The following is a 23,070-nucleotide window of genomic DNA, read 5'->3' on the forward strand; positions in this document are numbered from 1 at the left end:
CGAATTCCCTCTTTTCCTTTATTTTCAATCAGCACCAGTCTTGGAAAAAGAGAAAAATATTTGACCAGTTTGATTGAACTTCTCTCTGCAGAATAACATCACTGTTTTAATCTTTTGGTGATAAAGCCTTGAGTCCCGTCTGTATTTGTTTGTGCAACAGTATCAGCTGGGCACAGCTAGGAAAATGAATATTATTTAACTGACTTTTGATGAGCTTGGCATGTGTCGTCCTTCACCGTTGAGCCCAAAGATAAAAACCTCAGACCGCAATTGAGGAAGAGTTACTGAATCAATGTACTTTCTCTCTGGTTTTATTTAAGACGTGCTTCCTCATGGCAATCAATGTGATTGGGCAACGAATGGACTTCTATGCGATGCTCCATGCGTTCTGTTTAATCGCTGTTATGTACCGACGCCGGAGAAAAGCCATAGCAGAAATCTGGCCCAAGTACTGCTACTTTCTGGCTTGCATGCTGACATTCCAGTACTTCCTCTGCATTGGCATTCCTCCAGCAGCCTGCAAAGGTACCGTGTGGTCATGTCATGTCATGTCACGTCACGTCACGTCACGTCCTGACGGTCCTGCTTATCCACTTTCCCACAAACATTTCATGTCAACAAGAGTTGAAGAGTTATTGATTTAGCATCAATCTATGCAACCTACAGTACTGTACATAAACTCGTCATAATCAATCCTTTCCTTCTCTGTCAAGTCTTGGTTCCTTGATCTTGATCACCTTGATCAATTAATGAAAGTGGAATTGAATGGCATGGACTGCAAGAGCTCAGTGGTCCTACCCCTGTCTGGGACAATGGCCTCAGTTAAGAAATGCCCAGAACACACCCACACAGTGTTTGGCTGATTGGTACCCATATACAGTACAAGCTGCATGTGTGAATGTACAGGACATCAGCTTCTGTATGTGCGCTGAACCTCCTTTTTATTCTTTCTCAGATTATCCCTGGAGATTTCCAAGCTCCACTACGGGCTCCAATGTCATAAAATGGCTTTACATCCCCGATTTCCATACACAACCAAATCCGCTTTTTCTTGTCTGTAAGTATGGAGAATGCCTGTAGAAAAAACTTCCTTGTGAAAGTGCCTTGGTACTAACTCATAAGTTATGCATTTAAGAGCGATTGTACAGCAATAAGTCTTATTGTAGACTGATCTGTTTCACATCTACAGTCTTATGTAATGTAAATGGTATATAGAACCAGAGAACTGTCTGTGTGGAAATAGAATACTTGGGGTTATTGTACGTTGAAGCAGTACACTTTAGTCAACGAACTTCTTAGAGACTTTTGAACCAGCAACAACAGTAAAGAACACACACCGAGCAAGTGTGACATCTTGATATTTTTGATAAAGGCTTTTGATAAACATCCTCATAAAAAAGGATTCATACTCAAACTGCAGAGAGTAGGCGCTCAAGGCAATGTCTGTTTTAGATTCCTAACCATCGGAAGGATAGAAAATTATTAACCTGTGAATAATAAAAATGAGAAGGGTAAAATCTCCGATTGGGCTGATGTACTGTACTGTAAATAATGTTACAATGGGGATTTACTTTAGGAACACTGCACTTTCTAATTTATGTCAGTGATCTAGATTCTGGTATAGTTCTGAAACTTAAAATTTGTTCATGAAAGCGAAACAAGAGATTATCAACAACTTGGAAGCTACAGTACAAAGGAATTTTTGAGAAAACTAAGACCTAATTTACAGTACAATATCGTGTAGCGCGATAGAAAAACAACATTCTTTGTTAAAACAATGTTCTTTCTTAAACACAGCCGGGGTGTGGGTTCCAGCAACATGGCGGGTAGCTGGTTCCGTACTTCCACAAGTGCTCGTGTGGAGAAGTGCCTGCTTTTCCTCACACTGAAAAGCACTTCCACTGTGTCCCCATTTGTGCCTTCTGGTGTGTGTTTCGTTGTGGAGTCCACTGGGTCAAAATCCCATAACACCTTTGTGGTTCTTAAATACAATGCTTGAAGCAGTTCCCCCCACCATTCTTCTCTGCTCAAATTGTGGTATTATTTATGGTTTTATTTAGCAACCTTAAATAAATAATAGCAAGCATTCCTGAACTATTTCTTAAACATCCAGTGTTCTTGAAAGGGTTCAAAATGATTGCTCCCTATTTCGATGTTCCCCAGACGACTTCATGCTGCTGCTCTGTGCCTCCTTGCAAAGACACGTCTTCGAGGACGAGAACAGGGCCGCAGTCCGCATCATGGCTGGGGATAACGTCGAGATCTGCAGGGACCTGGACGCTGCCTCTTTCAGCCAGCACAACCCCGTCCCCGACTTCATTCACTGCAGGTGAAGCAAGACGGCCCCTTCCCCCCCGCCCCTGCGGCTCTCTAAGCCTCGCTGACGGTAGACATTGCCCGTTCTCCCTCTAAGCGTCCGGCATCACTGACAACAGAAGAGGGCGTGTTGGAAGGTCTTCTTGACGTGACTTTTAGAAATGACATTAGTTTGGAAATTCGGATTTCTGCCGTTCCCTGAAAACTGCAGAAAAATGAATCTGAGGCAATTTCCATAAGGCATTAGGACAGGGACAAAATCTGTGGAGAGATGTGAGAATAGACTATGGACAGTGCTCTGAAGAAATGCTTTCTGCGTTTTATGTGACATCTGTGCCATTTTACTGTGTATATTATGTATAAAACGGTGGTCAGAATTATCGGTGAAGCTTGGAACAAAAATCTTCAACTGTTAACGAGCTCTTAATTCAAATAAGCATGACGTGTTTTGCTGGTTTTCTCATTAATGTGCTTATTTATAAGCGTCTGCGTGATCCATATATATTTACTTGCATTTTATGGATTTTAATCTAAGTTAGAACTTGAGTGGCTTTATATTTGTTTTCCGCTTCTCCATAGTTTCCAGATTTTATTCCATGTGGATTAGCGATAAAAACATGTTAATATTAGCTTTCTGTCTGAACTCCATTTTCTTCTCTAAGTGCTTCCTTAGGTAAATAATTTTAAATGTAAGCTGTATCAGATCTTCTCTGGTCACCACTGCATTAAGGCAGAGGGAAATCTCATCACCTGCTGGTCTCCATAATTGAGTATTTACACATTACGTGTTTCGATATGTGGAGTGGGAAGGGATTTATTATGCAATCCATCACAAGCATTTCAGAAGTGCATTTTTTGAGACCTACAGCTGCACTTGTTTGGTCATTTGTTTTATATCCAATTACATATACTGCATATATATATAGAAAAAAAGATCTATATTTCACAATCATCTCATCCATTGTACACTCATATCTTCCAGCTGGTGCACTATTTTATTTCAGATAATTCAATAAATAGCTTTTAAATATTGAGAGAGGCTCTACTGACACGAGTGAGCTTAAACAGCAGTGACACCCATCAATTTCACCCCATCAACACAAGGCCAAGCCTAGACATTTCCATTTCATCAAACCATTCTAACAATGTACTCTACCGATGCGGTATCTCCTATTTTTTTAAAAGCCAATAAAAATAATAGATTATATTCTTTCAGTAAGACAGAGCTTAAAGATGAAGCTTAAAGATTAAAGTCCTTAGTGCGCTCTAACTGTAAATGATCCCTCTTTATTCCTGATGGATCTTTCTTCTTGAAAGCCTTGAGCCAAGGATTCAATTTCTGAGTGATATAAGCCACCATAAAAAAACATATATACAATCATATATACAGTATTGTATTTCCCTGAAGGACAACTGCTGTTAAATGTTTGACAGTAGTTAAACATATGGCTGACAGCACCGTCTCTATCAGAGGAGCTGACCTTGCCTTGGGGTTTCTTGATTTCTAGGTCTTACCTGGACATGCTGAAGGTGATAATGTTCAGCTATCTCTTCTGGTTTGTGCTCACCATCATCTTCATCACCGGCACAACTCGAATCAGCATATTTTGCATGGGCTACCTGGTCGCCTGCTTCTATTTCCTGCTCTTTGGTGGCGATCTCTTGCTGAAGCCAATTAAGAGCATCCTCCACTACTGGGACTTCCTCATTGCCTACAACGTGTTTGTGATAACCATGAAGAATGTGTTGTCTGTAAGTACCCGAGCACAACGGCCAGAAGCACTCTCTGGAGAGCACTGCTCAGTGCAATTGAAAGTATGCGATGGCATGGAGTCTGTTAATCGAGACAAGAGTTTCATTCTTGAAATCAGGAGTATTCAGAATTATAAAGTATATTTCTTAAGATTGAGAGGCACCGCTTTTAAAAATACAGTAAACAGTACCGTTATCTTGAACTTTCAGCAAATGTAATATATACAGTATATATTATATATTGAATTTGACATTGATGTTTACTGTGAATGTACACCAAAACAGTCCTTTCCTTGAACTGATACAACACAACTAAATAACATTTATTTAGTCTAAATAAAATAAAATATAGCAGTGAAGAAAAGGCAGCATGCAAATCGTCTAATTAGTTTTGAGCGGAGTGCAGCTTCAGCGTGCAGGCTGAAAAAGAGCAGGCCAATTCCATGCTGAAAAGTAGAAAGAAATTAAAACTGCAATGTTTCAGCTAATGAGCGCTCAAACCTAACAAAGGCTCAACAGATAAATTTTCTCTGTGGAATTTCACCTCGACAGTACATCATCCAATTACAGGGGAATTGATTATTTTTAACCATTAAGTCATTTAATCATTTTTGTGCTCTTTCTGTGTCATAAAATATTAAAATCGTGTTTAGTCAATGATGATTTTATTTTCAATCTGGTGAAGTTTTGTCTCTGCTTATTTCTCAGATAGTGGCCTGCGGGTACATCAATGCCTTGGTTGAAAACAATTGCTGGTTAATCCAGTTATTCAGTCTGGCCTGCACAATAAAAGACTATTCACGTCGTAAGTAAATTTCAGTTGATTATTGTCATATAGTGCTCATATGTTTGAATGAACTGTAGTGGCATCTATTGTATGCTGTCTCTTACAGTAGATTAGTATCTAAAGTAAAGCATTTGTCTTGTACGCTCTGCCCTACTTGTTTAAACTCTCATATTTGTAAGGACAGCTTTAGGACTGTAACACAAGTATCTGTTTGAATGTATTTTGCTCCGTGTCTTCATGATTGTGATGAGGCTGTGATGACACTATGCCTTAGAGGAAGGACTCAGAAATTTCAGCAATCTGTCTGACAGCAAGCCAGCCTCATCACAGTGACATTTGGATGGGCCAAGTGGTGCCTCTTATTCGTAACATTTGGAAATGATCACAGACAAACGGGTTTGTTAAACCGAACCTCTGTTGAGACAGCATGCGATCATTGTTTCCTGAAAAGAATATACAGTAGTTCTGTTTAAAGTTTTTAAATATTGGTGGACTTTAATTAATAACTTTGCAATCAGAAGAAAATTGTGATTCACGTCCATTAGAAGGTTTTCAAAGGTGCCCTCTAATTTACCTCTAGGTTAACTATTTCTTTTTTTCACAGCTGATTCAAGTGGAAAATGTGCTTTACCCAGCGATGAAGCAGGGATCATTTGGGACAGCATATGCTTTGCCTTTCTGTTGCTTCAGAGAAGGGTCTTCATGAGTTACTACTTCTTACACGTAGTTGCAGACATAAGGTCTTCCCAGATCTTAGCCTCAAGGTACTTCAGATTTTTTTTATCTAATCCAAGTACATGTTTTTGTCTTTAATGATTACTGACAAAGAGCAAAATGAAATGGATGAATTGTGATTGTAAAGAATCAATGTCCTCACCTGAACTGTTGATAAATACTAAAGCTGTATTCCCATTCAACAAGGTCAATGCAAATAATACTGAAAAGAAGAAAAAAAACTAAGAAAATGCATAATTGAATTCCCAAATTATTCATTAATAATATTCATTTATAGTTCACATTCAATGTGTAATATGCTTATATAGTTTTTAAAAGTCCAATAGAAATTATAAACTTGTTTGCAGCATTATTTGACCAAGAATGAATTATTTTGTGTTTTTTATAACAAACTGTTATCTCTTACAGAGGGGCAGAACTTTTTCAAGCCACAATTATAAAAGCTGTCAAAGCAAGGATTGAAGAGGAGAAAAAATCTATGGACCAACTCAAGAGACAGTAAGGCCAAACCAGATTCTGAAAATGAAGAAATGTAACTAGTTTTTAATATACATAGGTGGCTACACAAGAAGGCAGCACAGCTGAAATGTTGTCTTTTCTTTTCAGGATGGACTAAACCCTTCCTTGTTCCTAGTTTTTAATATGCTTTTTCTCAGTTTTTCAGTGCTACAATTCTGCTGTTTTCAAGAACACTGAAGTTTAAGAGCCTGTAAAAACATAAACACTGGAAAAATTTCAGTTTTAATGAAAACTACCCAAACGAGATTATGCTGGAAGGCAAACATTAAAATAGGACATAGGATGTTAAATTTTCTGCTCAACTGGGAACTGCACTCCCAATTTCTCAGACCGGTTATTAAATCTCAGTAACAAAATAAATTACTGTATGTGACAGGATAGCAAAATTTGGCAAATTCTGAATTAAGCATAAATCGTGAACATTGTGAAAGTACTGTATAGTCTAAATTTTGTTGTGAACCGCTGGTCTTGCCTTGGGCAAGACCCACAACTTGCAAAGTGATGCGGCCCTTCCTGCTCACTAGTACTTGTGAGTATTCACAAGTCTGTGAGTAACATAAGGCTGCAACGCCTTATGTTACTCACAGACTTTTGTCTGTGAGTTTTGTTGCCTCGTTCTGAATTTTGGGAGTTTTGTTGCCTCGTTCTGAATCACAGAACATAGCGCTGCGTCTGTGATGTACCATAAATGGGAGGTTTTAGGAAGTGCATTTTACTTTCAATGTGGTTTGAAATGCACTCATCTGCGCCCATTCTTTCAAACCCTGCAATATAAAAATAGCGTAGCAGTTCCCCTTTAAACAGTGCACATTTTTGATTGCTGGAACAAGATGAACTGCATGTTTTCAGTTTTGTCATACTGGTAGTGATAAAAACACCTCGTCATGTCAAAGCATGGAACATGGGAAGGGTGGTAACAGAATGAGCATATTTCCACATACCTTTCTCTTTGTTACTAATACCAGAATGGATCGCATTAAAACCCGTCAGCAGAAGTTTAAGAAGGGTAAGGAGAGGATGCTGAGTCTGGCACAGCAGTCTGGGGAGGGACAGAACATGATGAAAGAAGAGGAGGAAGATGATGGTACGTCCTTTGTAGCTCAGAGCTGATTGCTTGGCATTGAGGGTGTCTAGAAGTGTAAACATTAGGCCGTATTCACTCAGTAGGGGACTAACTTGCTTCCTTACTGGCCTTCCCTTTTGGAAAAGCAGGAATGTTCATTTACTGGTACGTTTCAATCAAGAACCGAGAAATCCCTTAGGCTGCATTTGACCTCTTGTTTGAAATGGTTCGGGTAGCCTTCTGCTCCACATGGGTTTTGGTTTTTAGAACTTCCTTCAAGTCTTGCGACCCCAAGACATTTCACCGTTAGCCAGATTTAATGTTATATTTTATACCAGGCTTTTGTACGCTTTGTCAGCTGAAACATGCAGTACTAGTAACTCTTAGGGTGAAGGCATTACAGATTAATCTTCCGATTAATTCCCAATGTTCCAAAACATGGGCTCTGTACTTTTACAGAAATCTACTGCTACCATTAAATTTCTTGTAAATCTGTAAAATGTGATTACTCTGCAAATTGTAAACAACATTGTATTGTCAATAACATTACGATAATTTGTTATATGCTTACATTAGTTTGTAAATTGTAGTTTAATGTGAAAATTGCAGAATGTTTACGAGCCTAAATCTTCTCTAAATTCAGATTCTTGCTTTTATATCTGAAGAACCGTCTTGAGTTCAATTGAAATAGAGGCCTCCAGGGTAGGACATAGAACGTCGTAGAATCACCTGAAGTGAAGGTTGATCTTATTCACATAAAAACAGCTCCTCTTTAACAAAGTCCTTGGACCAGAACACAGTGTCAGTTTCACAGTCTGTAAAACGTTAGTGGTGCATTTTGTGTAGGGTTCTGTCTGCTTGACCATAGTTGGACCAACACAAATAAATAACTAGAGGTGTCAAGACGATTTTCCCTGGGATTCTCCAGCAGCATCAATACTTAATCCACAACAAGAATCCAATTATCTCCAAGTCAATCCATCAATCGCTCGGACGAAAATGGACATCAGCTGGAGTTCTCAGACAGATGTCTGAGAGATCTCATTATAAGCTGGTGCAACAGTGCCCAGTGGGCAAATAAATGTGTGTTACAGAAGGTGATGACTCCCCCTTGGAACCTAGATGGTGAAGAAGTCTTCCCAGGCCAGAGAGCCCGTCTTTAGACAGAGTCCGCCTCTGTCTAGGGAGTGTCAGTGAACACTCTGCACCCGCCACATCGGTCCACTGGAGTCGGCTGGGCAGCAGAGGGGTGTGGGGGGGGGCAGTGGATTTCCCATGAGGCCCTGCAGGCACAGCGCCTAGGGCCTATGATATTTTTAGGGCCTTTGAAGGAGGGAAACACTAGTGACTAACGAAAAACGAGCTGGAACAACATGCATACGATCGACTCTGGGTGCTCCAGATCAATAATCGGACTCTATCTGGTGGCTGTTCTAGAAACTAGAAGTATTGGAAGTGACAGTTGCTCAACTCGCGCCATCAATCACGTGGTTTAGTATTGGAGTAGTTTAAAGCGCATCATGTCGACGGACATCATTCAGTTGGCGTTTACCCCTCTTTTCGCACGTCTCGGAGTGAAAGTGCCCAGGGAGGCACACCCCGAACCCTGGCCCCGCGGGAGGGGGAGGATGTGACGCGTCTAGGAGCGCGAGGCCTTGTCACAGGAGGCAATGCAGTGCAGAATTCTCCCTCTGCTCGAGACCCCGTCTCACCAACGTCTAGAGAGCGGCGCTGTGCGTGAACGGCCACGATCTGCTCGACACACACTAGTCAACACGCCATACGTCCAGTACCATGTGGATCTTTGAATACCTGCCTGAGAGCTTGTTCAAGTTCAAGTTCACGTTTATTTGTCATTCCAGCCATATACAAGTGTACAGTGGAACGAAATATCATTCCTCCTCGTCCACGGTGCAAATACAGGCAGGACAGACAGGGCACTGACATTGTAGACAGGATACACATAGTGCAAAGTGCAGATACTGCAAATTACAAGGCAAATACATAGTACAATATAAACAACACACTGGGGGGATTTAAACCCTGTTTCTGGAACTGGATTGGGTGCAAGAAGATTCCAGGGCGTAGAGGAACCTGACAGCCCGCAGGAAGAAGCTGTTAAGCTGTTGTGTTGTGTCCGTTAAGCTGTCTTTTATTTTATTATCTGCTTTACTACTGTAAAGAGCTTTTTGGTTTTCCTTTACATTAATGTGTTAAAATTTTATTTTAGGAGAAGCAGACAAGGAAAAGGCCAAGGGCTTAAAAAGGCAGTGGTGGCGCCCTTGGGTTGATCACGCTTCCAGTAGGTTTGCTCCAGTCCTCTGTTGGCTCTCTTGAAGTGAAACCTTATATCCTTGACTAGAACCCTGAGGATTCTCTTACTGCGCTGCTCATGTGTGTGTCCTCATGGCCCTGGTTCTACAGAACCCCAGGAACCAGACAGGCATTATTTGTTTTCAATGCCTATTTAAGGAATTGAGCCAAACACAACGCAGCTTCCCCGTGCTCATTGAAAACACACAGTGACGCACTGGCTGCTGGGCTTTGCTTCGAGAAATAATTGATCAAAATCTAATAAAAAAGGTAACCTTAAATAGGATGGCTTTGCAAAGGATACTGGCCAGGGAAAAGAAAAAAGTTATAATGCCGGTATCCGACATTTTGTTTTTTGATCTCAATTACAAATCAAAGCAAAATGTTATTAATTACAAAAGCCTGTAAAAAATGCCAAACCGTTTTATGAAAACTGTAGAGCCAGCAGTAAAGAATCACTCTTACTGTATGTGGTAGATTCCATTATACTTGGTTAAACAGAGACAGACTCCTTTCCTGATTTTTTTTTACGATGAATATAGTTAGTCTGAAAAGACAGAGACACAAACCAAAGATGCTACTGTACATGTGAAAAAATCTCAAGGAGGAGGAAAAGTGGAAGTGGAATATGTCTCTGATTTAGTCAAGGACATGTCGCAATAGCAGAAACCTAAGTGGAACAGGGTGAATGTTTCATGTTTCATGTTCAGTATATTGTCCATATCATACTGATTAGATCCTACTGAACATTTTTATGCACATTCAAATCCCTCAACTTAAACTACGTGCTTCCTAGATGTTTAAGTTAATCCGTTTGAATTGCAGCCTAAATGCATCCAAAACAAATAATTCAGTTGGTTATGAAAAGCTTTTTCTGCACCACTGGTCTGCTGTACATCCTTCTATAACCTGAATGGAGTGCCAGCCAGTTCCTCTTAGGCTTCTGTCTATATTCCAGTTGTCTTAGAACATAGACCATCATTTTAAGATGTGCATTAAGGATTTCTAACATTCCCATTGTGATTTCTTTGGTTTTTACTTAATTTTCTTCTTTTTATGGTCCTCTGTTACACTTCAACATCCCACTGTCTTCTTCTGTTCAAGGATATAAGGCTATTATACGGTGTGATCATTAAAACCTGAAATGCAATGTGATTTAATGAAAGGCTTGGTCTGTCTCTGTAGTGTGGACAGAACACTGGCTTAGAGATTCAGAGACCGTGAACAACGAGGGAAAAAAAACACTAACACTAACCAAACAAGTTGTATTGACCTGTCTACCACTATCATCTGTTATGCCAAACTTGTCTCACTTCCTAAATTACCCATTACAACAATCTCTGCTTTGAAACAATACTTCATCTTTCTGTTTTCAACCCTGGCTTTTACAACTTCCTTGCATTTTTACCTGTCTCCATCTTGCTTTGCTTTCAAGGATTGTTTTCTGAAACGTGACTGTGATCTTGCTTACGCACTTTCCTTTCCCTTGATGTCGAAAAATGGAGAATGAAATGAAAGCGTAGTTGAGAATCGTTTTGGCTAACGCCTTTCACGGCCTGAGGCATAAAAAAAGAGAAGGAAGGTGGAACAGAAACAAAATATCTATCAGACAGTGTATAACCTAGTGGAGATTGGCCATAACTGATCGTCACTCCTACTTCGGCAGTTTTGTTTTTAGATAAGAAAATGTCAGACGTTATGCATGCTACATTAAGAGAATTAATAAAAGCCCTTGATTAATTATCATCCTATATACCCAATATTTACTACTGAACTTGAAGTGCGTCGCCTTGTATCGACCCTTTCGGTGCCTTGTCACAGCTGGAAAACCTCACTGGATGAAGGTGTTTGCTTCTTTACAGTGCAATTCTAAATGAAATAATCCCTGTGGTCTGAGCTTGCCTAATGCTGTGTGCACAACAGCACTGCCTTCGTTTTCACTGTTCAACCTTGTGTCACTCAGTGGTGCGCAGCGGGGACTATTACTTATTTGAGACAGACAGTGAAGAGGAGGAAGAGGAAGACAAAAAAGAAGAGGAGCCACACAAGAAGTCAGCTTTCCAGGTGGGTTCCGCGGCCCGTGTAGATTCACACCCCCTCCTGCAGGGAGCGCTCAAGAGCGACGCGTTGGGTGCGTGTCTCAAATGTCTTGTGTTTAGTTGCCAAATCTTTACAGCTCTTCATTTACAGTACTTGACAGTTTTCACCTGCATTAACAAAGATTCCTTAAATACACCCACCAAACTTGATTTTGTAAGAATGCGATAATTGTTTTATACTGTATGTGGGATTAAAAAAAATGTTAAAACCTTTCTATTTATCTGCTACAATTGCCATTTTATTAATTGAGCTTGGAAATAGACAGTTCCAAGATAAATCCTAGACAGGTTAATCTTTAAATAATAATCTACACACCATATAATATATATTCTTTGAACATTGCTTACATTTAAGAGGTGTGCAGTCTATTTCTATGACACAATTCATTCTTTTATATTTTAGGTTGAAGCTTTTACATACACATAGCAATATACTGTAAATTCCACAAAATGCTGCTATCAGCTAATGATGCTGCTGTGTTAGCAGACGCGTGTGAGACTCAACATACTGTACTAATCCAGTGTTTCTCAACCTGTGGTCCGCGGGGATATAAATATTAGTGATGTAATGAAAAAAAAAGGATATATGTAAATTCGGGCTACGTTGTACGCAAAAAATATTCACTTAAAATAGCTTATAATAAACTGATAATTTAGCTGCAGTCTGTGGATGACTTATTTTCAGGAAATTTCGTCTAAATGCCACGTTGTTGGCAAATTAGCAAATAAGGTGCCTACTACTCCCACCCGTCTCGATCATTGTCACTGAATCTAGTTACGCGACGCAACTGAATGTCTAGTTGTTTAACTGTGGAGTAATTTTTATGGTCTCATAATAAGCGCAGTGTGTAAGAACCAGTTTGAAATTGTCATTTAAACTTAACTCCGATATTGATCAATATGGATAAGTGGTTTTAAACCTGATCTTAGAACCGAAAAAAACTATGCCGATTTTCAAGTGGATTTTACTGAACAAGTCGGCGATGTTGAAATGAAAAAACCTACTAGTAGTTCTGAAAGAACAAAGACGGGGAAGAAAAGGCAGATAGTCAGGAAGTATGACGACGAATATATAACATTAGGGCTTAAGTGAAGTTACTGTAAATCCCAATGTGTTTCTTGCTACTATGTTTTGGCAACCCAAAACTTAAAACTTGCAAATTCGCGTCGCCATTGAGAAACAAAACACATGACTTTGATAATCATGGTGATTAAAAAAAAATAGAGAAACTTCGTAGAGGTAAAAATATTTCCTAAGCTGGATCACACAATGAAAAATAAAAACAAAAATAAGTAAAATCCATAAAATTGGTGATGATTTGGTGCCTCCTGCAGCGAAAGATATCGTGAGGATAACGGTTATTGAGAAAGTAAATGACTTGGACCTTTTTCTACTACTTTCCGGCGAAAGCAGAAAATCACTTGATAAATAGGGTCGAGCGAGTGGCTTGTTTTCATTGCAGCTGGATGAGACGGCACATATTGCAAATCACTGCCCTTAGGGACTACTGCCGAGGGCAAAAATGTTACCACTAAAACAAAATAAAACCCCCATCGACTCGATCTCGCCTTTCTGTCCCGTCTAGAGCTGAACCAATACTTTCTGCTGTTGTGTGGCCCACAGGCGGTAAAGGAGTATTTAAGGTGCTCCGTGGGTGACAAAAGGTTGAGAACCGCTGTACTAACCAATTATGATCTTAAAATCTTAACATCATCTACGTTTTAAAGTTATTCCGTTTGACAAAGACCATTCTGTTATGTTTGGCAGTGCCTTTGAACTAACCTGCTGTGTTCTACTAACTCTCCTTACTTTGTCCCTCTTTATAGAGAGCAATTGGAAAGTTTGCCTCTGCTATTTTGGCCTTGCCAAAGTCTATCATTAAGCTGCCCAAAACTATTCTTCAGTATGTAATCAGGGCAGCAAAGGTATTTCCCTGGAGTCTGTTTTTTCACTGTCTCTGTGTGAAGTGCTCCCACCCCCTAACATGTCAAAGGGGATTGATGTGCTGCATTTTCATTTCTTCCAACAGAACAGAATACTTCCAACAGAATACTAATGGAAAAATATCTTCCATTGACTTACGCTAATTACCTGAAAATAATACAAACTAATGTCAGAGCTTGAAATGAAAATGCAGTATTTGACACGTTTCCCCCTCTCTTTGTTACGTTGATGCCCTTGTGTCTGAAAAGCTTATATTGCAGTACAGTACATGTACTGTATGTGTTTTAAACTGTGATGCAAGAAATATTTGATACCTCTTCTAGCAACAGTTTAAGAAGTGAGCAAATAAACTCAACCAAGCAAAAGTGCACTTGTACTGTAATACAAAACGTTGGCATCCTTGACATGGCCGTTGTTGACATTACGATTTCTTGTGGATTAAAAAGTCAGGTATTCCAACTAAAAGATTCAAAAGGTCCTATTTTCCTGCTAAGCTATATTTGCATGCTTTTGCATGTTCTGTATTTAATAGTTTTGTTGGCCCGTACATTTATCCTTTATACTGCTGAATATATTCCACGTGTGTGACCTACTGACTGCAGATTATGCTAAACTAAAGTTTTTTTATTTTTTCAAAGCACCATATTAAAATAACTTTTTCTCATACTTGTTCATTTACTGTAAGTTATACATATTTTTTATTTCCAAAGACGTTAAATACAGAATGTTTTCCCTGTTGCAAAATACTCAGTCTTTGTTCTGTTTGGAGTCTTGTTATTTTTCCAGAACTTATTGATGGAATCTTTAATATATATAATCTTTAACTTTTGCTACAGATAAGTATGTCTAACATTTAAAAAACAGTAATTTCATACTCAGCCATTCATACTAGGTTGTTTATAAAATATTTTACCACAGTGACACAAAATGAATTAGACTGGTGGAATGGCCTCCCTCTATTGAAATCCTTTTTTATGTTCTCCAAAGAAAGTGCCACACACTTTGAAAATTTGATTTGCAAACTTCCAGTGTACTTCCAGTGTGTTTGTATCTGCTCATGGGACAGAGCCACAGAGTGCTTCAGACACAGAAGACTTTTGTGCCAATCCAACTAAAACGGAAGAGCTCCTCTGGATGGCTAACTGAATCAAAAACCTCCAGCTGCTGGGTATATCTAAATACCTAAAGGAATAAGTTACCCTGACAGGCTGAAATAATTTATTTTTTTAGTCTTGAACAGATAAGAGGACTAAGAAAGGGGGTCATGATTGAGGTATTCAGGCTCCTCGAAGGTGCTGACAAAGTAAAAACTATGCACTTCTTCAGGATCAGCTGCGAAATATGAATCAAAAAGAAGGAACTTGAAACGAATGGAAAGGGAATTTAAGATGGAAAACGTGGGTCTTTACACTACAAGTTAGTCTGGACCAAGCAACCTACTGTAGCCGTGTTGTTGAAACTGATGCCCTGGCTTCTTTCATGAAGTGGAAGGAATAGATCTTCAGGTCAATAATAGCTACTTTTATTGTATGAAACTTCAGTGTGCCTCTGCTATACTGGACCTCTCACCAGGCTCAGAAGTCCATCTGTGAACCAGATGCCTGAAAATGTCGATGCATGGTACAAGATCTCATCTGGCCCAGTTTGAAAAGTGCTAATCTCCCTGAGATGTTGTGACTCCACAGTGTTAAGCTTCCTCATTTGCAACCAGCTTTACAGATCAGTCTCTGTTTTGAATTTTCTGAAAGCAAAATTTAATTAGCTTGTCGAGTTTGAAACTTTAAGGTTGAAACGTTTTTTTTTTAACTTGAAACATACCAGATTCTGGATTCTTGTCAATTAGCTATCCAAAGGATTTTATAAGTACACAGAAAGAACAACAAGTGTAAAGAATGAGAGAGAATCAGTAGTCACAAAGTTGAAGATTTTAGTTTAGTTCTCGACTATAACATTACTAACAGATGTGAAGCAGCATACTGTATATACACTTTCACATTTTAGAAAGATGTCTACACTACACGATTTTAAAAAAGCAATTACATTTTTTCCCAAGAAGTTTTCCCAATGAGTCGAATGTCAGGCTCTAACTGGGAAAAGGAAATCAAGGCCAATGGTATGTAAATAATACCAGGTGTCAGGTCATAGAGCACATGGCTTACTTTGGCAGTGTAAAGGGTAAATGGAGATCCTTCTCTGTGCGTCTCCTGTGCATGCATCTTCCTGAACTGCTCATCACCATCTGTGGAACAGAATATCCCATCTGAACAAAAAGGGCAGCATCGTTGGCATTGTCTTTTACCCAGTCACTCAAACTGAGAGCCTTCAGTTGGTCTTCAGTTTCTAACATGATTTCATGTAACCTGCACTTTTATGGTTTTTAACCAGCTTCGTCATGATTTTCTTACACCTTCAGGAAAGTATCATGAGTCACTGGTCCAGCATTAATGATTAGACATGTTGCTTAATAATTCTTATTTTCTTCACAGCTGTGGATGGTGTATTTGCACTTGCTTTTCAGATGTAAAGACATATCTGTTTATAGCATGCAAAGAAAAGCTGGACCGTACAGAAGTGATATTATTGCATCACAATACTTACTCTATTTGCAATATGCAGTAATTACAGCACATTTTTCTGAAGTATTTTTCCAGTTTGAAGTATTTCCTTATTTATATACAAGCTTCTGCATGGTGCAAATGACATCTGAGTCCTGGCCCTTAGTGTCATTAGATGAGTGTGTTCATTGTCTTTATTGGGATTGTGTTATGCTTTGTTGGGTACATTCCTGGTTTGCATGCCATTGTATGTCTGTTTTTGATTGTGTGACTCTGGGGCAGCTCAAGTTGCGGATTAAGATGTGTTACTGTCTTTCAGTTTGTGTACCACGCCTGGATTACAGATTCCAAAACAGCCCTGAAGGAACGAGATAAAGACAAACGGAAGTTTTGGAAGAGGTACACTAGTAAAGGCAAATGGAGACGAGGCGACAAGGAAGGTTGGTAAAAAAAGCTGTGAATTTCATAGAACATTTTATAGTTTAATTTATTTTTGATAGAGGCAGTCAGTTGTCTGACTGACATTTCTTCTTATGTAGGGCAGTGCACGCTCTCTGTGCAATGTTCCTATTTACAGTAGAGTATGTGCACTGTTTCCTTTCTAGTTTCAGTCTGTTACTTCTCCACAACCAGAGATCATCAGTTTCTCTTACAGCAGTTTCACCTCAAACATCAAACATTTTAAGAGTTATTTATTATTAAGGCTTCCACGTTGCTACAACCTTGTCTCATTTGTACCAAGTGGTACTAAAGAGATGTCATGAGAAAAGATGCAGGTTCCTAGAATATCACAATGTGTGGAAAAGGGGTAGTAGGTCCTGGATCAAGTAAGTGCACAATAATACCTCCAAAAAAGGAGGTTTGTCCACTGAGGCAGGCACTGCTTGGCTCTCCTGTGCGTCCTGTAAACTGCAACAGGGGACATGCATGTCATAGCAGACAATTCGCTCAATGCATTGTGTCACTGTACATTCTTCACAACAGGTCCGTTTGGCATCGGAGGGAGGAGGAGTTTAAGCAAGGGTCACACTGGGGCCCTGGGTTCAAATAAGCATGTAGTCTGCATGCTCTCCCCATGGTTGCATGGGTTTCCACCCACAGTCCAAAGACTGCGGATTAATTGGCTTCTTAGGAGAACTGACCCTGATGTGAGAGTGTGGTCATGTCTGTGTCTGTGTGCCCTGTGATGGGCTGGCGTCCCGTCCAGGGTGTGTCCTGCCAGGCACCTGCTTCTTTGCTGGGACAGGCTTCGGCTCCCCTGTGACCCAGTATTGGATATCACAGTTTAAAAATGGATGGGTGGAATTTGAACAACACGTATTGACAACGTAAGCCGTATCTCACTTTCCTGGAGATGCTTTACACTTTGTCACATTGTGTAATCGCTACAGCTGTTTTGAAATGGAAATGAACAAAATCACAGAGCTGCTTTCCTGTTTTCCAATGCAAAATACAGCTCAGTGTTTTTTTTAAAGATTTGATGCAATCTAGTTAATCAAACAATAGTATTGTTTCACAGGGGAATATAAGTTTTTCAGTTCTCGTTGTCTGACTAATTTCTGACATTTTAATCTAAGCAGGCCATTGGAGCAAACCTTTATAAAGCATCCTGGCTGTTAATCTTACAGCAAAGAATAAGATGAAGTCTGGTGGGTGTGGTGTTGCACACTATTGTTCTCAGTTGTACAGAAAGAGGGAGCGTTGCCAGTTTCTAATTCCTGGTCTTGTGCTGCCATTTTCCCATTATTGATTCACAAGGTCAAGTTGCTATTGAATGTGGAGAGAGGGAAGATGAAACAGAAAGTATGGAGGAAGGAAAGAAATCAGAAGGACCAGGTATGATTGAACTTTTTCACAAATGATCAGAGATCAGAGCTTCAGCTTGCTATGATTTGGCTAGCTACGGTTTGCAGCTTGCCGAATAAGCACTTGACACTGTTAAGCTTAAATTCAGATTTTTGGGGGTGTACAAAATTGTTTGACAGCAATACATTTGAATAATACATTGAATATTAAGTTCTAAAACACGTTACAGATCAAATGATGCATTTTCTCTTAGTACTTTTAACTAATTAAGTAAAAAAAAATAATACAAATGTCTTAAAATACTACTCAGAATCTCCTTAGCCTTTACGGCACATGAGATTCAGAATGTGTTTCTCCCTATAAAAGCAGTCAGGTTTCCTAAGTTATGGTTTTCAGAATTCTGTGCTGTCTAGAACTTGCTGTGCTTACGGTATATCAGCACAGTATTGTAAACATATCAGAAAACGTGTAAGAGAATCTCACACGACACCAAGCCCACAATTCATTATCACTGTGATCTTCTCAAAAATGTCAATTAATTGTCAGAGCTCTTCTGAGCTGAGTCCCATCACACAGTAACAAAGAATTTCAACCAAAACCAGATTTTTCCTGCCAAATCAGATATATGGTATTGAGTAAGAGCCATATCAAAGCTTCTACATTACTTCTTTATATGTTGAATCTTGTATGATACTAGAAAAAATACATACTGTAAACCAATGAATGAATTTATCTCTTCTCAATCCTTTTTAATAATGTCTTTTGTCTTTTAGTAATGCACCCGTGTTAGTATTTTCTGAATTAAAAGTTGTAAACTGCTGGAGTACCTCATGGCACCTATTTATTATGATGATTTGTGCTGGTTGCTAAAAAAGTGGTTTCACTTTATTTATGCCAAGGTTAGAAACATATTACGCCTGTGAGATTAATGTGATCATCTTCTATTCCTTTAGTTCTAAAAACATCACAGCAGACCAATAAGTTCAGTGGTAAACAAAGATATTCAAGAATGAAATTACACCTGATGTATTATATACTGAAGTTAACTTTAGTGATGTAATGTCCTGTGCAGTGTATTTTCTCTTTACCTATTGAACTCTTTACAGCCAGTCATTTGCTCTTCTGGTGACAGCTGTTTCTTTTCACAACAGATAACATCATCAAGCGCATTTTTAATATTGTGAAGTTTACATGGGTCCTTTTCCTGGCCCTCCTGGATAGTTTCACTGCGTGGCTGAACTCTATCTGCAGAGAACATATTGATATTTCCACTGTGCTCCGAATTGAACGGTGCATGCTCACCAGAGAAATTAAAAAGGTACGTGTTTGGCCGAGATTATAAAGGTGCTTTGGAACAATGCAGTCTCTTATCTAGAATTATCTAGAATAATCTTTTCCAATGACTTTTTACTTGAATGTGTTTCAATGCTCATCACTATCACTGTTTGACTGGACCCAAACTGAATGTCTCAGGATGATACTGAACAGAACATTCCTGTTACACTGGTGTAAAGTGATCTTATCTGTTAAAGCCCATTATTGGTGACTGGAATTGTGTGTTGCACAGCAGTAAATTTCCTTCTAGTGTGTCTTCTGATATTGTCTTCTAATCATTCCGTGACAAATTTACTCGTTTGGATGGTACATGCTATGTGTAACGAAGCTTATTGGATTATCCTCTGGAGGAATACAGTATTTCCACAGGTGTACACGATGTCTGTTGTGCTCTTTGTTCCTCTTGCAGTATCATGCATTGGAAATTAAAGTACGTGGTTGTCATCATATGGCTTGTGAGTCAGGGGAATAATGAATTGAATGAAAATTTAGTACAAAGGGGTACTCTTCTACACTGTAGTTAATTTGTCATCCTGACCACAGTAATACTTTAGTCATTTTGAAAGGAAAAGACTTTCAGAACGAGAATCAGAAGTGACTGATCTGGATTGACTGTATCTTCTGTCTCTGATCCATCTGTTAATGAAAAGGCTAGTGCTTCTACACCTGTGCCCTCACATGTGAAGAGTGCTGCCTCTCTGTGGTCAGTTGTAGTACTGTAGTACTACTCATCCAGGCAAGTCGGGAGTTGCAGGAAATGTTCAAAGTTGCAGGATGTTGTTGTGTTACTGATTATAGCACCTGTAACTGGACCGGCGAGGGAAAAGGGAATCATAGCAAGTATTTTGAAGTGCACTAGCCTCCTAAAACACTCAATTTCAACTTCGTAGGATTCTAGATATGCGTCCTTTAGCCTAACGTTTTCTGTGGATTCTGTTCATTTGCTATCACGCTGATCAATACACCAGTGTTAGGTTACGGTAGCATCTTCTTTCAGCTGAATTTCACTTGTTATAAAACTGTTGTTGCTTTTGAGGACATGTTGAAAATAAGGTGTGGAAATGTATAAGGACTGATTATTGTATCTATATGCTGTATATTTATTTCTGTATACCTTTCCATTGAACAGAGAAAGTTAACGCTCAAAGAGGTATCGCAAGAGCTTGTGATAATGGCTTTTCAAAGCACACAAAGGTGCCCTTCAGCTGCGCAGTGACAGGTTTTTGTTTGCTCAAACAGGGGAATGTTCCGTCTCGGGAGAGTATACATGTTTATTACCAGAAGCAGATGCGCATGAATTTTTCCAGAGAGTCCAGTCTGGACAGGATTGACGAGGACCTCTCTGGCTCCAGCTCCCATAAAGCTGAGCGGAAACGAGGCGCTCACAGGATGGACAGCTTAGATTCAGTCGGCTCTCGTGACACCTTGTCAAGGTATGGTTTGAGAGAGTAAACTAATGTCGGGAAGGGTAATTTAGCACAGCTTAACCAGTCTAGATGTATTTGAGTACAACAAAATAAAATGTTCCAGAAACCAACAATACCGTAAGGGCAAAGTGGAGTCTGCTTTTCAGCATGACAGGCATATCAGCTGCTCTTCACATTTTCTTTGACATTTCATCCACACGACCATGGAATGGGAAATGGACGTGTATTTGCAGTGCATTATGGGAAGCTGTCTTTGGAGCGGGGGCTATTTTGACACCAGATAAAGCTTGTATTCCAATTACCATTATACATTTCAACAATCCTGGTTTTCTATTTCAGCTGAAAACAAGCTTAGAAGTATTATCTAAGTAGAAGTGTATCGCCTGTCTTGATCGAGATAGTTTTAATGTTATCCTGCTGTTTCCATCTCAGTAGGTCCCAATGCTCTTTACACAAAGGATGGTTTAGTTGAATTGTTTTAGAATACTGGGAGCCTTGACTTAATATTCAAAGTCTGTCACTTTTGAAAACCTCCCATTTATATTTGAAAGGATATAGCATTCTATATTCTAACTTGGCTTCTGCTACAAATGGCAGGGGTTCAACCATTACTCAGCTAATACCAGAACACTGTGCAAAACTGATGAGTTTTGCGCCATTTTGTGTGCATGTGTGAAACAGGAGAAAGGTGGATGTGTGTAATCTTGTCACGGTGCTCATTATTAACCAAACTGTGTTGTATAACCATTTGTGCTGCCAGCGTCTATACAGAGGCCACCATGCTGTTTTCAAGGCAGTCTACCTTAGACGATTTAGACGGACCGTCAGAAAGCATTCCCAAAACGAGTGAGCGCGCCCGACCCAAGCTGCGCAAAATGTACAGCATGGACATGTCTTCTTCATCTGCAGACAGTGCCAGCGTGGTCTCGAGGTGCTTGACCCATGCATGCCTTTTTCATCCCTCACTGCACATTTTATCCCCCTTTATCACCAAAAAAGAGCATTTGCAAAATTTTCCAGACTAAAATGGGCGACGATTCCTCCGTTTATGAAAATTCTCGGGTTCGCTAGCGGCTTGATTCATGTTTTCCCGCGCTTGCTAACCTAATGCATTATTTGGCAAAGTCGCAGAGTCGCAGCGGCTCCTTTGCACAGGCTGGAAATGAGCAGGCTAAGGTTCATTCCCGGCTGAAAGGTAAAGATGAACCTTAACCCACACCTTTGCATTCTAAAACTTTGTTATGCAGTATATATTAGTAATACATAAAGTTGTTATATAAATAAAGGTTTAATAGATAGTCTGTTAATGCTCAGTTTATTAGCTTTTGAGGTTCTGTGGAATGTTAATAGAAAATCTCTGAGTTCTTGCTTTCTCTCCAATTCTTTCCTTAGCCTTGACCTGACCTCTTTACTAGTTTGTCACATATTGCTGTATTGAAATTCTACAGACTCTCAGTTGAGGGCAAATTGATGGTTAATGGGATGTCTATTAATCCTTTATTTGCACAACATCAGCTGGAAATACTTTAGATTAGGGAATGCAAAGGCCGTTTATAAACACTTTATGCACACAAGTATTAATAGAGTGACATAAATGTGATAGTAATGAACATATGGTGTAGAGTAATGGCATGTTAGCATAAAAAAACTCTAATCCTGACCATAGCCTTCGGTTCAGGGGTTTGCAATATTTGTATACTACTGTTTATGACACAACATTTTAGCTTGCTCATAAACAACTGTTAGCTGTTGTAGATGAAAATCTCAATGAAAACACCACTCTTAATCTAAAGCATGGTCCAGGTTGGTAATTTGCTTGCGTCCTCTTTCCTTATTTTTCCTGCTTAGATGCAAACACTTCCCTTCCAGTGCCAGTCAGCTTGCATTCGATGCGTGTCACATGGGCGCCTGCGTTCAGGGCCAGTTCACACCCCTCACAGTATGCTCTTCTGAAAGCTTATTGCTTTAATGTTTGAAGTGAATCTCTGCAGAAGAGACTCTGTGTGACAAAGCATATTTTTCAATACTGTTGTAGGTATATTTAGACCTAGCAAAAAGGCAAGTGGATTTTGCTGCTCTGTAGAAGTCTTTTTTTTAATTGTTGGCATTGCATGCTTTTAAAACTCAGGAAATTAGTAATATTAATTATATACCGTGTTTATAAAGGCTGTGCCTACTGTAGCAGCTGAACACCACTGTGGTGTTTGACATTTATAGCAGCGTCTCAGTTTACCTGAAAAAGTTTTACAGACGTCCAAGTCCTGGAAAGTAATTTGCCATTCTTACCAGAGATATGTTATTATTTCATATGTTCTACAGTTAGTGTAGCAATGCTGTTTTGTTAGATTGACCAGAATTCCATTTTGTAATTCAGAGATCAGTGCTTAAAAGAGGTGATCTGAGGAATATCGTTATTAT

General features: G+C 39.4%; 1 protein-coding gene across 4 annotated transcripts in view; it reads left to right on the forward strand.

The window, feature by feature from the left end:
* The window catches only part of piezo2b (piezo-type mechanosensitive ion channel component 2b), a 199,198-nt gene that overhangs the window by 160,228 nt on the left and 15,900 nt on the right, over nt 1-23,070 (forward strand). For 2 of the 4 annotated variants that reach the window (XM_088642069.1, XM_088642070.1), the window contains 16 exons: nt 321-525; nt 956-1,057; nt 2,164-2,329; nt 3,825-4,068; nt 4,777-4,873; nt 5,460-5,619; nt 5,999-6,088; nt 7,075-7,193; nt 9,403-9,474; nt 11,449-11,549; nt 13,412-13,510; nt 16,404-16,524; nt 17,843-17,920; nt 19,042-19,208; nt 20,465-20,658; nt 21,413-21,583. In XM_088642069.1, the coding sequence (XP_088498195.1) occupies nt 321-525; nt 956-1,057; nt 2,164-2,329; nt 3,825-4,068; nt 4,777-4,873; nt 5,460-5,619; nt 5,999-6,088; nt 7,075-7,193; nt 9,403-9,474; nt 11,449-11,549; nt 13,412-13,510; nt 16,404-16,524; nt 17,843-17,920; nt 19,042-19,208; nt 20,465-20,658; nt 21,413-21,583 (2,186 nt within the window). The remainder of the gene's footprint in view (nt 1-320; nt 526-955; nt 1,058-2,163; nt 2,330-3,824; nt 4,069-4,776; nt 4,874-5,459; nt 5,620-5,998; nt 6,089-7,074; nt 7,194-9,402; nt 9,475-11,448; nt 11,550-13,411; nt 13,511-16,403; nt 16,525-17,842; nt 17,921-19,041; nt 19,209-20,464; nt 20,659-21,412; nt 21,584-23,070) is intronic. The other 2 variants (XM_088642072.1, XM_088642071.1) reach the window with 2 other exon arrangements.

This window comes from Lepisosteus platostomus, chromosome 8 (genome assembly GCF_059453375.1).
Source record: "Lepisosteus platostomus isolate fLepPlt1 chromosome 8, fLepPlt1.hap1, whole genome shotgun sequence".
NCBI classification, from domain to species: Eukaryota; Metazoa; Chordata; class Actinopteri; order Semionotiformes; family Lepisosteidae; genus Lepisosteus; species Lepisosteus platostomus.